The 15,024-nt window shown below is 37.1% G+C and overlaps 1 protein-coding gene across 2 annotated transcripts in view; it reads right to left on the bottom strand.

Annotated features, from left to right (window-relative positions):
• The window catches only part of LOC106181112 (sarcoplasmic calcium-binding proteins I, III, and IV), a 21,827-nt gene extending 6,803 nt beyond the window's left edge, over nt 1-15,024 (bottom strand). The window contains exons 1-4 of one of the 2 annotated variants that reach the window (XM_013565402.2): nt 14,850-15,024; nt 5,792-5,862; nt 4,920-4,972; nt 2,804-2,914 (exon numbers count right to left, since the gene is read on the bottom strand). In XM_013565402.2, coding sequence (XP_013420856.1) covers nt 2,804-2,914; nt 4,920-4,972; nt 5,792-5,858 — 231 coding nt within the window. In that variant the 5' untranslated portion in view covers nt 5,859-5,862; nt 14,850-15,024. Of the gene's footprint in view, nt 1-2,803; nt 2,915-4,919; nt 4,973-5,791; nt 5,863-6,541; nt 6,747-14,849 lie in introns of those variants that run through there. The other variant, XM_013565411.2, reaches the window with a different exon arrangement.

Raw genomic sequence — 15,024 nt, 5'->3', positions numbered from 1 at the left:
GAATATTTATCATTCATCTTCTACTGCACGCTCTCATCTGCCTTTTTTTTCTCAGGTCTGAATTTATAAAGTGGGTTCAGATGTTATTTCGGTGTATGTTCGGAAGACATTTTAATAAGCCATCTTAAGTAAGTGGCAATGGCATAAGGTCCGTTATGATTGAAGTAAAGATGAAGTGCACAGTGATGATATGTTAAGAGTTCAGACAGCGCTGTTCGCTCTGCAATTTCAAGCTAACCGACTCGCCTCACCATCAATAAAATATAATTTTTATGAAACTACAATTAAAAGGAATCTCATTTCAGAGCCCGCTGCCACACAGACGGAGTAGGTTATAAAACACCAACAGTGATATCACAAAGGCGGCAAAAAAGGTATTCATTTAGAGTCTGTAAAAAACATATTCCTCGTTGATTCATATTATCTGGCAAGCATAACAGAATCCTTTTTACTTACTGCATTACACAGCATGTAGATTGACCTTGCGATCTTGACTCTGCTTTCGCGTTAGTTGACAACAATTTTGCATTAGTGCAAGAAAAGGCCAACGAGATAGTTATGTAGTGATTTTAGTGTACGTAGCAATATTTGAATGCTTCAGTCCACTGCGTTTTGCATAGAGAGAGAGAGAGAGAGAGTGAGAGAAAGAGAGAGAGAGATCGCTGGATTTCTCTCCGATTCAGTTCCACTAAAAACACTTACTGGGTTGAACAGGATCATCTTTGTTTTCCAATTTTGACTTTTTTAGGTGTCCAGAGAATTCTACTCTCTGTCGAAGAAGGTTTTTCAGTTGAACGCGTATCTATCAGTTCTGCTGCAGAGCAGGTCCAGACACAATCACCACACTGCATGTGCTTTGTCATACTGTAAGGGCTCATACCCCATGAAACTACCGTACTACGTAGATCGCTACCTCTTGTTTCCAATGTATTCGTATAATCACACCCAGCTTTTTTGTAATCTTCCCAACGCCATACTTTTTCTGTATTCTTCCCACGTGTTATTCTCATTGCATTCAGCGAGAGTCCCCTGGAGTTGGGACGATCTACGTAGATCGATAGTTTCGTTGGGAATTTGCCCTAAAATTAATACACCCCTCGCTTAGTGAGGGAGATAATTTTTATGGCCTAACACGTGTTGTCGGATACATTTCAAGTGGGGATGATAAGGGATAATCATAAAGAATCGTTCAGGTCAGATATATAGCACAGGGTTTTTTAGATAGCAGCTAAATTGTATGATTCGCCCTCTTCTTTAGGACTATTTATAAATTTCAAGGACAAGATAATCTCTCAGACGGAATATATTGAAATTTTAACGAAGAAATTCGAGTGGACGATGCAAATTGCCACAAAACCATATGTTCAACATTTGATGGAAAATTTATGAACTCCATTTACGCAACATGTATGTAGAAGGCGTTATACTACTGTTGTAAAGTTAATTACTTAGGCTTACGCTAATTACAATTAGTAATAAAAGGGAAATCAAATAGATGAAAAGTTAGAGTGATATTGAGTGTAAATTAAGTTTCATCAAGAGTCAACAAGTGTAGAACATGTTTTTAGTGTCAGAAAAATATGGAATAGGTCAAAATCAATAACATTTAATATGATTGGTTAATTTCATAACAGATTTTAATTTTGATCAACTGTTTATCGCATGATAACTGAGTTTTGGACATGATTCAAGTATGAGTAATGCAAATAGTATTTTTGATAAGTTTAGTTGAAAACAAGGCTCTTAGACATTGCCTAATAAGGGAATGTTCTATGGTAAAGTCAAAATAAAAATGGAAAGTTTCTGGAAATCACGCCATAAACAATAAAAAGAACATAATTACACGCGTGATCAGAACGGAGAATTAGAGTATAAATATGGGTAAAATTGTATGAAAAGTGAGTGGTGAATAAATGATTCAAGACTCCAGAACCTCGTCGTAGTTATAATACTACTTTCGGCGTTTCTGGTATTAAACGCACTATTACTGGGAAATTCACTTTCACGCGGTAAATAGAAATATGCAATGCCAACAGCACTATTAAATACCTGCTTTTGTTGAATCCCCCCCCCCCCCCAAAAAAAAAAAGACATCGCAATTCATTTTAGTGTGCGTTTTAGCGCACCCGTGGCAGTGATGACCGCAGTTCCCAACTTAGCTTCGTTTTACGCGCTTTTTGGGTTTGTCTTGTGTTTCAGCTGTCATTATACTGGACGGTAGGCTGAGAAAAACACGTGAATGGACAGTCCTACAAAACATGCAAGCAGGTTATTTGTACCGCCTGTGGTATTCATCTAGACGTTGACTAAGAGGCTGTTCCGATGAGTTTGGTCGGCCTAGCTAGTGCGCACTAACTCCAAGGGAACGATCGCTGAATGCAACAGATAAACGGACTAGCACGTCACCTTTTGTTTCCAACGCACTCGTTAAAGCACCAGCTTCTCTGCATTCCATTCAATGCCAGAAGGGGGCGTGTTAATCTGTTAATTGATTGCAGTCAGCTAGAGTCTCTGTGGAGTTAGTACGCACTAGCTACCGCGCACTTACTCATTCTGATCGCCCCCTAAAAGAAAAAAGATATACTCTTTTGATGGACTCGAAGGAAAGGAAACGCTTACCGTTTGTAAAGATTTAATTTTCTTTTAAAAATCTGTGTGATGGCAACTCCCCTCCCCCCCCCCCCCCCCCCCCAAGCAGGCTACGGCCCTGAAATACTTGTCATTTTACACCTCAGAACCCAGATCATGATAAAAGCAACATGAAACAATCGGTTGTCACCATACCATAAAAACATAAGCATACCTTGTTTTTGTCTGCATATTTGAGGAGAGCCTTCCAGATCTCCTGCATTGTCTCTGTTGCGGTCGTGTGTTTCTCTCTTCCTTGGGGCCAGCCATGCAAATCGCAGATTTTCTAAAGCGAATAAATAAAATATATCATACAGAGGTTTGACTCCAAAACCGCATTATATTTTGAAATAATTCTAATTTGAATATCAGTCTGGCATGACAAGCACATATGGCACAATTAATATTGTTCCTGGTCGTTTTGTTTTAATAATTCAGGAGAAGCAAAATACAAATCTTTTTCGATGAATAGTTGTATATTCCGGAGGGGAGAGATGTGAGCTAGATAAAATAAAATCGTTTTCTTATTAGTATTCATAGCTGTTACTGATGGGATTAGATTTGTTTAAATTGATGCCCCTTAACATTAAGAAAAGTGGATATCTGCATATCGGTATTAAGTGAAACTGCCTGGATTTGTGCTCCCAGTAGCGTTCACAATTTCCCAATCCACGTTGCCATATAGAAACATAAAAAGAAATAAGTATCTCGTCGTACGCGTGTGACATGTTTATTGATCCCATAATCAAGGAATAATGTTTAAAGCGGTTCCAAATAAGCAATTGAGTAGTCGCAAACACCTTTTTATATGAGGTGTATTCAAGTGGCGAAATTAATACATCGTCATCAGCTTTATATCCCCTTTAATTTGCTTTAATCACCTAATAAATCTGAAGCGTCGTTTTTAATCTTTGGTTCGCGCTTTGTAACGGGTTTATAAGGCCCTTGATCAGTGAGGGATCGACGTTTGCTGGTTATGGTCTGACTCGCGTAACCATGGGGTAATTTGCCTTTACACTGGGGCTTTGAGATGCCAAAGAGCCCTGGGAACCCAGTTTGAACCAGTGGACTTATATTGTCAGTTGGCTCGTAAACCTATTTCTGAGGTATTCTAAAAACGTTTTCTTTCTTTGTCACATATAAGGACTGTACATGAAATGTCCGTGGAGAATATCACAGCTCTTTATCAAACAAAAAATAGTGATAAAAATTAATGATCAATTTTGGCAAATATCAATTTGCAAACATTTTTGTTAACGTGAAATCTGGATTTACAATACTGAATGAATGGTGCCTAGATTAAAGATTAATACTTTATAAGCTAAATCTCCTAAATGCAAAAAATAATTGTCGTATGCATTACGAAAGTAATATGATTTTCGAGAGTAATCTTCAAAATATTTCCGGATCCTGACATTAAACTTTTTTGTTATTTGTTTATCCTCTATAAGTTCTTTATACACAGTTTGGAAAGGGGTCAAAGTTACTATTACTCTGTGCACTTTCCCCCATTTGAAATATCTTCCTAGAGAATGTCACAAAACATGGGGAGACTAAACAAAAACAGTTGTCAAATGAATTGAAGAAAAAAAAGATTAACACTCAATACAAAACAGTTATCTGCAATAATAAAACAGCACGATCGCGTGCAGTCTGAAACCGTGTAATTTGGTAATAGACTCAGAACTTCGTCATGCGATCGCCCCCCCCCCAAAAAAAAAAAAAAAAAAATTACCGATTAACTTTGCCATCGATTTTATGTCAGAACTATATGTCAGACTGAGATAAACACAGGCACAACACCACATCTGAAGTTAGCCATGTAATTTATATCAGTTGCAATTAATGTATGTATCTCCACTGCAGAAAGAAAATTGACAAATACATATTGCAAATTAATGGACTACGGGCACTCTTATTCACTGCGTATAGACCTGGTGAATTCGAAAGTGGCTAAAATTGTAAGTGCCTTGAGCAAACAAGTTGCCTGTTTCAGTACAATTTGCGATGGTTTAATTGCCTCGTGCAGAGATTATTTACCAAAAACTTGTTTGCTGCGCGCCACAGTGGGTGGAACTATTCTCTCACCACAGGGTGCGCTGGTAGTCTATTACAAAAATGTTCAATGGCACACAGTGTAATTATGTATACTATTTAGGTGCCCCTGGTATCTTGGATTCTGTGCCTTACGGGCTATATATGTATAAGTGTGCATTGCTAGCACACTGAATGATAATCTCAAAATTGTTTCACGGTAACCATGTCGAAGAAACGTATGTATTATGACTCACCTCAATAGCTATTTTGAAATCTTTCCATTCAATGACACCATCTTTGTTTATATCTGCAACATGCAAAGGAAAACGTAGATGAGTAATAATGCAGTGGCAGATTCAGGATACCAATATCGGAACTGGTCAGAACCCCCCCTCCCCCGCCCTCCCCCCCCCCCCGGATCCGTAAGTCTTTTTAATTGGCAACATACAAATGTTTCGTTGCTTTATTCTGTTTCAGTAGGAACAGGCATCTCTTACTTTAAACGTACCATAAAAAAGATAATATTCTGTCAACGTTAATGCCTTGGAGAATGGATAAAATTATACGGCATGACTTTTATGTTTCCGTTTCATGATGTTTCAAAAGAAGGCAATGAAAAAGAGAAAAACACCCCTTCTAATTGTCTAAATGCACCCGATGGCAGCGTTCTCGCCATTTCAAGTCCCCCAGGGTACGAACAAGCAGCACGTCGTCTAGAACATCGTCTGTTACTCGGTAAAATAAAGTATTTATCGATCCAACTGAAGCCCCTTGCCATACTTACTGCCGCAAAAAGCCCAATGAAAGTCACGGCGAATTTGAAACAAAATGTATCGGAGAAAGTCTGGACCGACTAACTTGTGCGCTGTAGAAATTCATAATGGTCGAATGTATATTAATATACAGATAAATACTCTTGTGCAAAACCTAACTGAATCTCAGTGATGGAAGCACCCATGTATCTCACTTTGAACTCAGCTTTAAAAAAGAAACGCTTTTGGTTATACAAATATATTCAGAACAAACATATTCAAAACTTTCGTCTTTATGTTATGTTGATCTGATCTGATCTTCCAAATGGATTGAACTGACTTTAGGTCAAGGAGAACAACGGTATGCTACTTACCATAAAAGATATCGAAAACGTGTCGCAGTTTCTTTTTCTGGAACTCTGACAATTTGAAGTCGCCCATGTTTCTTAAAGAAAAGGTTAATAACATTAGATATTGGCATCGATATTTCATATCCCATCGGATATCTCATATCCTAACGGATATCTCACTTCCGACCGGAGACTAAAGAACACTTAGGTTATCCAGGCATTTGATGCTGCTTTGTAAAAATAAACAATTGACTAAGAAATCCATGTTTGATGCAAATTGCAATTCCTAAAAACATAAATTATATAGAATAATAAAAAGAACTGAGAACTTGGAGACGGGTCCAAACTTTATAAGACACCTGCTTTTAATGTTTATTTTCCATTGCTTGTTGCTTCTTCTAATCTTAACTGCCATAATTAAAATAGGCACATAGCTGTCAACAAACAATGATGCCATATGTGAAACTGGCTTTTCTTTTTCTCATGCATAGTGATGTAAAAAAAAAGCAAATGCCTCATAAGAAAACACGTTTTGTCTCTTGAGAAACTATTTTCTTTTATCAATAATGCCAAAGATATTTCCTTACTTTTATTTTAGATAATAATGTTATTGTCTATCATCTGTTTATATTTCGAAAGGCTTGGCTTTTCGTTCTCCAAGAACAACAATAATAATATCTGATACAAGAGTTTGGGTGCAGTTAAACTTCCTGAAGTTTTTCCTAGGCTGCTGGTGGTCATGATGGTTGGTATGAGAATAGCTTTATTCCTTACCTGTTTACCTCTTGTGGTAAATGGCCTCTTACCGCCAATCCGACAGAATGATACGGTAGTTCCGTGAACTGTTCTACCCTTGTTACTCTCACTGCTAACAGTGTTCTTTCGTTTTAAATGAATGAAGGCCGGTTTAGGAAATTTTTACGCTGAAGATGATCAATAATTTGCTTTTGCATCCATTTAGATTTGCAACATTATGTCAATACAGGCTCGTGAGAGCTAGAGTCTATTTCTATGACAACATTTAATCACTAGGAAATTATATTAGCTCAACCGTCCTGGGAAAGAGGCAATTTTACTCGCTGAAAACGACAGCGTTCAGACATCCGTTGTTTATATTACTCTTGAAATTTATGTAGTGTTTATAGAGGCAATTATGTACTTATCTTTCTTTAGTCTTTAATTTTTTGTTACTTCCAATTAGCACTAAAGAGAATGAAGTAAGCCACTTTCTCACAGTTATCACAATAACACCAACATTTTAAATATCTGATGTTACCTGCTCCTAAAATTCTTGTCTTTTGTAATCTACTTTCATTTGAATATTTCAACTGAAACAAGCACAATGCATTTGATTAGATTCACATAAAACAACTCTTTACAACCAGCTAGCGTGCAGAAGATTTACTGCAAGAAATACACAATAAAAATGCCAATTATGTACTTAGAGTGGATCTTGAATGGATGTGTAAACGCTACGTGATAGAATATGCGTGTCCTTTTTGTCTGTGATTCGATTTCGATACTAAAGCGTGTAGTACAGAGTAACTTTGTTTTAATGTGACCTTGATGTTTCTCGATGCCATTAAGGCTACATTATTGTTGACTATATGTAGAAATTTAATATAAATGAAAAATATACATTAGAGGCTCTTGACAGAATGACGGCGTTAGTAAAAATAAAGAGCGACAGTATTATTGAAATTATGTGACTTCAGAAAAGACCTACTAATGTTCATACACTTGTTGGTCGCCTTTCCCATTAGCGATACAAAAATCAACTTGCCATTTCAATTTAAAGCTTCACTGCCACTGAAGAGTGCGCAGTATATGCAAATCAGCTCCCCTTTACAATTTTATTCTTCCATTTCATAATTTGTCGATATTTCTTTTATAATTACATTGTTGATAGGCATGCGCTTTCAAATGAATGCCCTGATGACAAGTCTAATTCCATCCGCGGTAATCTATCAAACAGTTCTCCCTCGGTGAACTTTTTTTTGGAATCTGTGCCTTACGGGCTATATATGTATAAGTGTGCATTGTCAGCAAACTGAATGATAATCTCAAAATTGTTTCACGGTATATATTTTTGTAGATATCTAGGAGGAAATACAAAGTCAACATTTTGATAAACAGTATGTTCATTGGATGAATACTTTGGAACAGTTAGATAATACTGTTTATTATGACATACTACAACTCTGTTAATACAGAAAATACTATTAATAATAATAATAATATATTTATTTTGAGTCTAAACTCCATATAAATATGTTCATTAGACTTTACAAATATGTACATACAAATAACAGATAGACAACTGGTCATAACACACTGTGTACACGATCTCGCCTCCCTATTGACGCTAGAAACAAATATTTGTGTTCAACGCGCTTTCAAACGTAAGCAAGGAGAGATTTATTCCAACGTTGGATCATCATACAGTGTATATATGTATACATACATACACTGTATATACATATATACAGTGTATATATGTATAGACTTTAAATGACCACACCTTCATGGACCATTCGTATATCATAATATAGCGTTTACTGCAATACCGAATATTGGTAAAGATAATACATACTTCTGAGGACATCGTGTATTACTTATAATTTATGTTGTTATATTAGAACTAATTTTATTATATATATATATATACAGACTTGACATTTAATATGGAATATTTTTTCCCAATCATTTTTCATCAGTTTTTTTCCTATTTTGCTGACTGATAAATGAAAATAAGGATTAAAATCGTGTTTAAACAACTTTTAATTATCTCTTTGATGTCATTGTGACATCAGTTCATTAATGGGATTCGCCAGAGAAGCAAACAAAAACAAATTGCCTATTCTATGTCATACGACAATAATTAAAGGAGATATGTTGGATCTCCATATTTTCCAAATTATTTTCTGTAAAAGAGTTACACGCCTCACAAAGAACCCCCATGTCAGTGTCTAGTCACAGTAACGGTCGTTGTTACGCTTGACCTCTTCTGTCTGCTACCAGCGCTCTCAAGTGGCAAGGCATTCCTTGGGTAAGGTTTTTAGAGTTCAATCTGGAATAACATTCCAGGCATCGGTCAAAATCTGTCCAATTTGGTCCAGTTTTTTTGTAGAACATGTAGGCCATTGATTCGGCGAGTAATGGCCTACCCATATATTGTCTATGTGGTTCAAATATGGCGATTTTGATTACCAAGATAGCTGCTCATTCCTTTGGTTCTGTAAGTAATCTGCTATTAAAAGTGCTCTGTGTGTACTGGCTATTTCACCGTGCAACCTAAAATTGTTCCTAAGGTGCCCCCTATCAAATGATAGTCAAGTGGTTCCCAGATTATTCCTTTATTTGATCTGGTTCAGGTTTTCGTGGATGACCATCATTGGTGTTTTGGCACCAATGTGGTATCCACTCCAATTACTGACGCTGTTAATGACCTTAGTCACTTTAGACGCGGCACACGCTTAGTCGTTGGTCTCTTCTGTATGTCTGTAAACTCTGTTTTGACTAGTTGAGCGGTACAGGTGAAATCTGACCTCAATTAAGAAAGCCACGAGGTTTCAGTGTTCAACTCAGAAACGGTCAAGGTCCCCAATTCATTAGAGAAACATACAACGATGTTTTGCTGTTTACAGTGGGTTCCCCTGAGGTCGTCTGGTATTCTAACCAGCTGAAACCAGTTTGGTGTTCGCTAAGGGCCTTGAAAAATGCGTTTTGGTGGCAATTTAGCCCTCATTCTGAACGGACTGGGTGGTTTTTGTTTAGTTGCAACAGCATATCCAGAAGGACAGTGGGTCCTGTACCCTGGTGGTAAGATTTCAATACATTGGGTGTGGCCTCTGTGTAGGTACATCAGTCTGGGCATTACTCTATAAAACTGTGCGGACCGTTTCGTTTGGCGCAATTATCTGTCTGGCAATATCTGACTTTTTCGCGCCATTCTGCCACAGATTGACAAATTTGCAGTGCACTGCATAGCTAATTTTACACACTGCAAAACAGACCACTTGCATGCAAAATTTCAAATTCTTCTATGCAGTAGTTGCCGACATATGGATAATTTTTTGACATAACCATGCTTTGCCAAAGCCAAGCTTTGACCTGCCCAAAGGAGCACTACCCAATTAAATCACTGCATATTACATAATGCAGCAGCGCAACAAACCTGGTATTCAGTTAATTGGAAGCGATACACCTGACTACACACTTCTCCATTCACATATCTTATATGAGATCGGAGTTTTAATAAAAAAAAGAATGCATTTTTACCTAGGCATACCTTCGAAACTGAAATATTCCATATTAAATGTCAAGTCTGTATATATATATATATATATATTTTTTTTTTTTTTTTTTTTTGAGTGGGGGGAGGGGGGCTATCTTACCTCAAGGAGCCAATTTCACTTGGAGTTTTTTTTTGTTTTTTATAACTATGTTTAACTATGTTCTTAGTTCTCGTAACCAACCGATTTTCAAACCAGCGTTTTACAATGTACCAAAATAGTCTAACTCCATCGATGTGAAATCGGTTTATGTTTTATGGTTTTCTAAATATCTCAATGACACTTTAAGGTAGACCAGAACTAGGTAATGAATATGACTTTTGCAATTCGAAATACATAAATCCAGAACCCATGCGCACGTGAAACAGTAAAAGATTATTATGCATTATTGTTCTGTTCTTCTTACAGTGGCAGATTCCAAAGTACCATGATAACCGGTCTACTTAAAACAGCAAGAGGTGTTTGTCTTGGTAATACAACTAATAATATCTACCCTTTTTAGATAACAAAGGATTTTGGGAACAAAGAAAAATTGATTTTAGCTGGTATATTTCCAGAAAATGTTAGAAAGGAAAGGTGCATGAACATTCCGTTTTGTTTTTCGAAAACAATGAGATTTTGGAAACCAGTGAAAATTGGAGCAGCCGTTTGGTAAAAGTTTGGAAACGGGCCTTAATGGGTTCCACATTGCGATATATTAAGTAATACAAGAAATAAAAAAAATGTTTGTCAAAGAGGCACAAACCACGGCTGCCGTATTAATCCCCAGCTGTCTTATAGAATAGAAGAAGCAATGATATATGCAAAATGAATAGTAAAAGCCATTCTCCTGTGGTTCGAATGCGGCAATTTGTATTAATAATGCAATGATTAAAGCCGCAAATTTCAGTATAACAATGGTATTTGTAAAATGCCTCCCATCCTTTGTAGCGTCCCCAGTGATGAGGACGCCATTTTTGTATCGGTTCACTGCAGGTCAAAACGTGCACGCAACCGTTGGTGACTCAGAGCTCCACCGTATCGGGAAATTAACATATGCAAGCTGAAACAAGTTTGTAAAAGCCATTAACAGATTGGAAATATTGGTAATTTGAGTTTTAAAGCAGAGACATGTCCCACTGTGTCTTCTGCCTGTTAGTTTGGAATGGCATCAACCGTTCCATGTTCACCGATACTGTATATTGGATGCACTATCTGTCATCCAACAGCGGTGTCACGCTTCATACAGCCTTTGGAAGAGAGGACACTTTATTAAATTTAGTTCAGACCTAGTTTAAGTGCTTTGAATGATATATAGGCTTATATATCATAGGTGCTGTTTTATGTAACCGAAGATAAGCCCAATTGCAATATTGATGTATGGTGAAAGCTGCAGCGTTCTTACAAAATTTTTCATCAATGTGCATTAATTGTCATTTACTTAATTCATTTTTCTATTTGTTCATTTAGGGGGAGGATGGGGGGGGGGGGGGGGCTGTAGCAAATATACTGTAAATAACGATATTTTCATTAGCTCTTTTATCACGCAGTTTTTTCTTTTGTGCATACATAGCCTAGGAAGTTTTATGAACGGGTAAACACTGAAAATTATCCCGATAATGTTATCGACATTTTCGTGTTCCAAGATAAATTGGAAAAAGAGTGTTATTGTTATTCCCTTCTAGCGTAGGAAATTAAACCTAACCGGTACATTTTGCGTGTGGATTTCATGTTGGGATATAATCCGCGTCGATAAAGAAGGCTCTTTGCAGGAAGGAATTAACGTCTCAAAAGGCCCACTGATCGTTCCTTGAAAACTCTCATCGGGTTTCAGAGCTTTGCAAGAAATATCAACAATGATCCATGTGCTTGAGGATAGGGTGGAAACAAAGCGACCGACAGAATGATTGGCGAGAATGATCACTGTAATTAGTAGACGTTCATGGACGCACCGCCAGTTACAGTCAAGAGAAATAGATATGCGGTACCGAGTAGATTGAGCTCGGTGCAGTGACACATCGTTTTTTATTGAAATCACAATGTGTTATGAGAAACGTACGCTGAATATGAAGCACCGTGACTAGAAATAAGTCTGAAATGTAATTAAAGCAGCATTATAATCAATCATGTCCAACACATAACTAGAGTCAATTTTATTTCAGTAATGAATAATCGTTCTTAATATACCCTTGTTTTCACTGCCATGCTGCTTGCCATGTTCGGAGATAAAACCAAGTGTTCATTACCATACTGTCTAGTTTTTATGCTTGCCCATTCATATATCACACTCCAACAAATGCGCATTGGTGGTTCTCAGGGGGTGTATATATAAATGAAATGATTAAAACATCATGATGACTTATAAATGACAAAATAATAGAAACTGAACGACCAAAATAAAGTACAAAACGTTTATTTCATCTGAAGTTAAGTCTACGAAAGTTAAGCTCAAAGTAACGCACTCATCGACTAGTTCGCAGGCGTTCGAACGAGAACAGCAATTGTAATTGGTTAAACTATAGTCCACCGGACTGACCGCTCTTCTAATGGCGTTAAATTCGAGGTGGATCCGTGGCGTTTCACCGCAGTGGATACTTTGAGATTAAATTAACACCGTCGGGTTTGAGTTAATTCATTTAGAAATTAATGCCTAGCTCTTTTGTTTCCAGTTCTTGCTCTGGGTGGCGCGGCCCTCTGCAGGGAACTGAGATACATTTAGAGCTATCTCAAAAATTCAATAATACAGAAATGTATATGCGACCAAATGCTGTATGGCTGCCAATCTTGTGCTCAATCTTAAGTCGAAAGCTATTTTTCTCTTCCCAGCAACTTAAGACGGCCACTTCCCGAAGATGCATCAAGCGCACAATGAATTTCTGGCAGACTGTGTTTGCCAAGCGGTTAAGTATTTATAATAAAAATGGCAGACTTGCTGTAAATTTGTGTTATTCAGTCAGACGCGATTGCTTTAATTTTCACCCAATGTATTACGAGGTATCCAGCAACTGATCTCTGCTGTGTGTTTTAGTAATTGATTCAGTAATGTCAACAAATTGCAAAGTCTCACACCAAATCTTGCAATGGTGATAATTGTTGATAACGCAGGTGTAACATTTGAATACACTCGTTCACTCACACGCAATACTTCAGGGGATGGAGAATATATGACTGGGTCTCCATAAACCTATCGTTCTAGCTGGATCGATCTAACTCCGATGGGATACTCGTTAAATTACATTCAGTTTCAGCGGCTTTAATGTCTGCCACGCCCACTGAAGTTGCTAATGGGAATTAACTTTCGTGCACACTTAAACTAAATGCAATTTAGCGAGAATCCCTTCGGAGATAGATCCATCCTGCTAGTAAGATAGGGTTATGGGAATGGTCCCTATAACTCATAGTTCAAATGCTGGAACTTACGTGGTGAAATTCAACGCCAAGCCAACGTTGCGGATCACCCTGGCACATTTTATTAGGTGATAAGCAGGTCACCTCCTTCGGCGCCATGTGACTAGAAATCGCCTCCAGTGCCTCGTTGTTGAATTTTACCAAATGAGTTCCAGAAATTGATAAGCATACTAACAGTATTGCTAGGGTTTATTATCATCCAGATACCGAATATGCATATAATTATTATAATTATGCATCCACTTTTTTTGGTTTAAAAAAATCTCCTTGAAATATATAAAATTTCTGCGTTTATATTTCTCGTTGCTATTTTAAGCATATGTCACTCAAAACTTTTATCATCAATTTAATACTTTCTATTTTGAGGTGAGATAGCAATCAGTATGGGGCGTGACTTCATCCCTGAACGAGATTTAATCACGAAAATTGGCATAGTTTACCGCAAGTGTATGGGCTGCAATCTCTTGCCGTCATTTCGGTTTTTTATGAGTTATGAGCCCCTAATCACAGATTTTCACTAAACAAAGGCATTAATTTGCTTTATCAACGATAAAATCTGCACTAAGGCTTTTTAAGAGTACTAAATAGTGTCATTAAATCGGCGTTGAAACGGTGATCGTGGGTGCTCGGTAAAGGAGAAATTTGAGAAACCGATTTTTCAATTTTTATACTTAAATCGCAATTAGAACGTCACTCGTAAGATGACATGTGTGTAAATGTTAATTAATTTAGTCACTGGACACTTAAGATTTAACTGTTATCCAAAAAAAAAAAAAATGAATGTTAGGCAGTAAAGAAGGAGTTTTTGGCAAACGCTTGCAGTATCCTTAATATATTTACATGTATATATTCCTTATTTTAATTCTACTGGATGACTAAGAACATTCAAACACCATGGGATATTGGTCGTGAAATCTTAACGATTTTCCTGCAAAAGAATTGATATATTGACACCATGTAATTGCTTTAAATAAAGATACATCTTCCATTCTCTGTCTTATTGCTTACCCTACAGTGTACCTGCCAGTTGGGCATAATTACTTTCTGGTCTTCCATTATCGGTTCAAATCATCTTCAAGCGCAATTTATTTGATCTAAACCCTTTCTAACTAAATTTAATCGCTAATTGACTAAAAATCTGGTTGACTATGAATAATCAGAAGCGTTAATAGCTTACTTCTCTATTGAAGGTCATCGTTTAATAGAGATTAATGTAAAAGACTGCCGCTAATGAAAATTCAATGACTGAAAAACATTTCTTATCCCACTGCTGTTTTCAATCAGACCGTCAGTTTTATCGACCATTAAGGGCGGAGTTCCTGCAAAGAGGAACGCACTTAAGCATAAGAACCAAACAAATGTTTTAAAAAGATCTAATGAAAGATAACTCATTGCCTTACCTTTGTAGAAACCAACAGCTTCACGTTGTTTTATTTGAACCTTCTGTTGCACCCTGCGCGAGTTTGGTCTGTCCTCTAGCCCAGTCTCCAAGTCTACTGCTCTTGCCGCCGCTTGAATCCTGCCAGAAACAGTAGTCCTTATTCGCAAATGATGGGTTATCGTTTATAAAAGCCT

Source organism: Lingula anatina, chromosome 2 (assembly GCF_051362555.1).
Source record: "Lingula anatina isolate TDL-2025a chromosome 2, LinAna3.0, whole genome shotgun sequence".
Taxonomy (NCBI): Eukaryota; Metazoa; Brachiopoda; class Lingulata; order Lingulida; family Lingulidae; genus Lingula; species Lingula anatina.
This window is presented reverse-complemented; position numbering and strand designations above follow the sequence as displayed.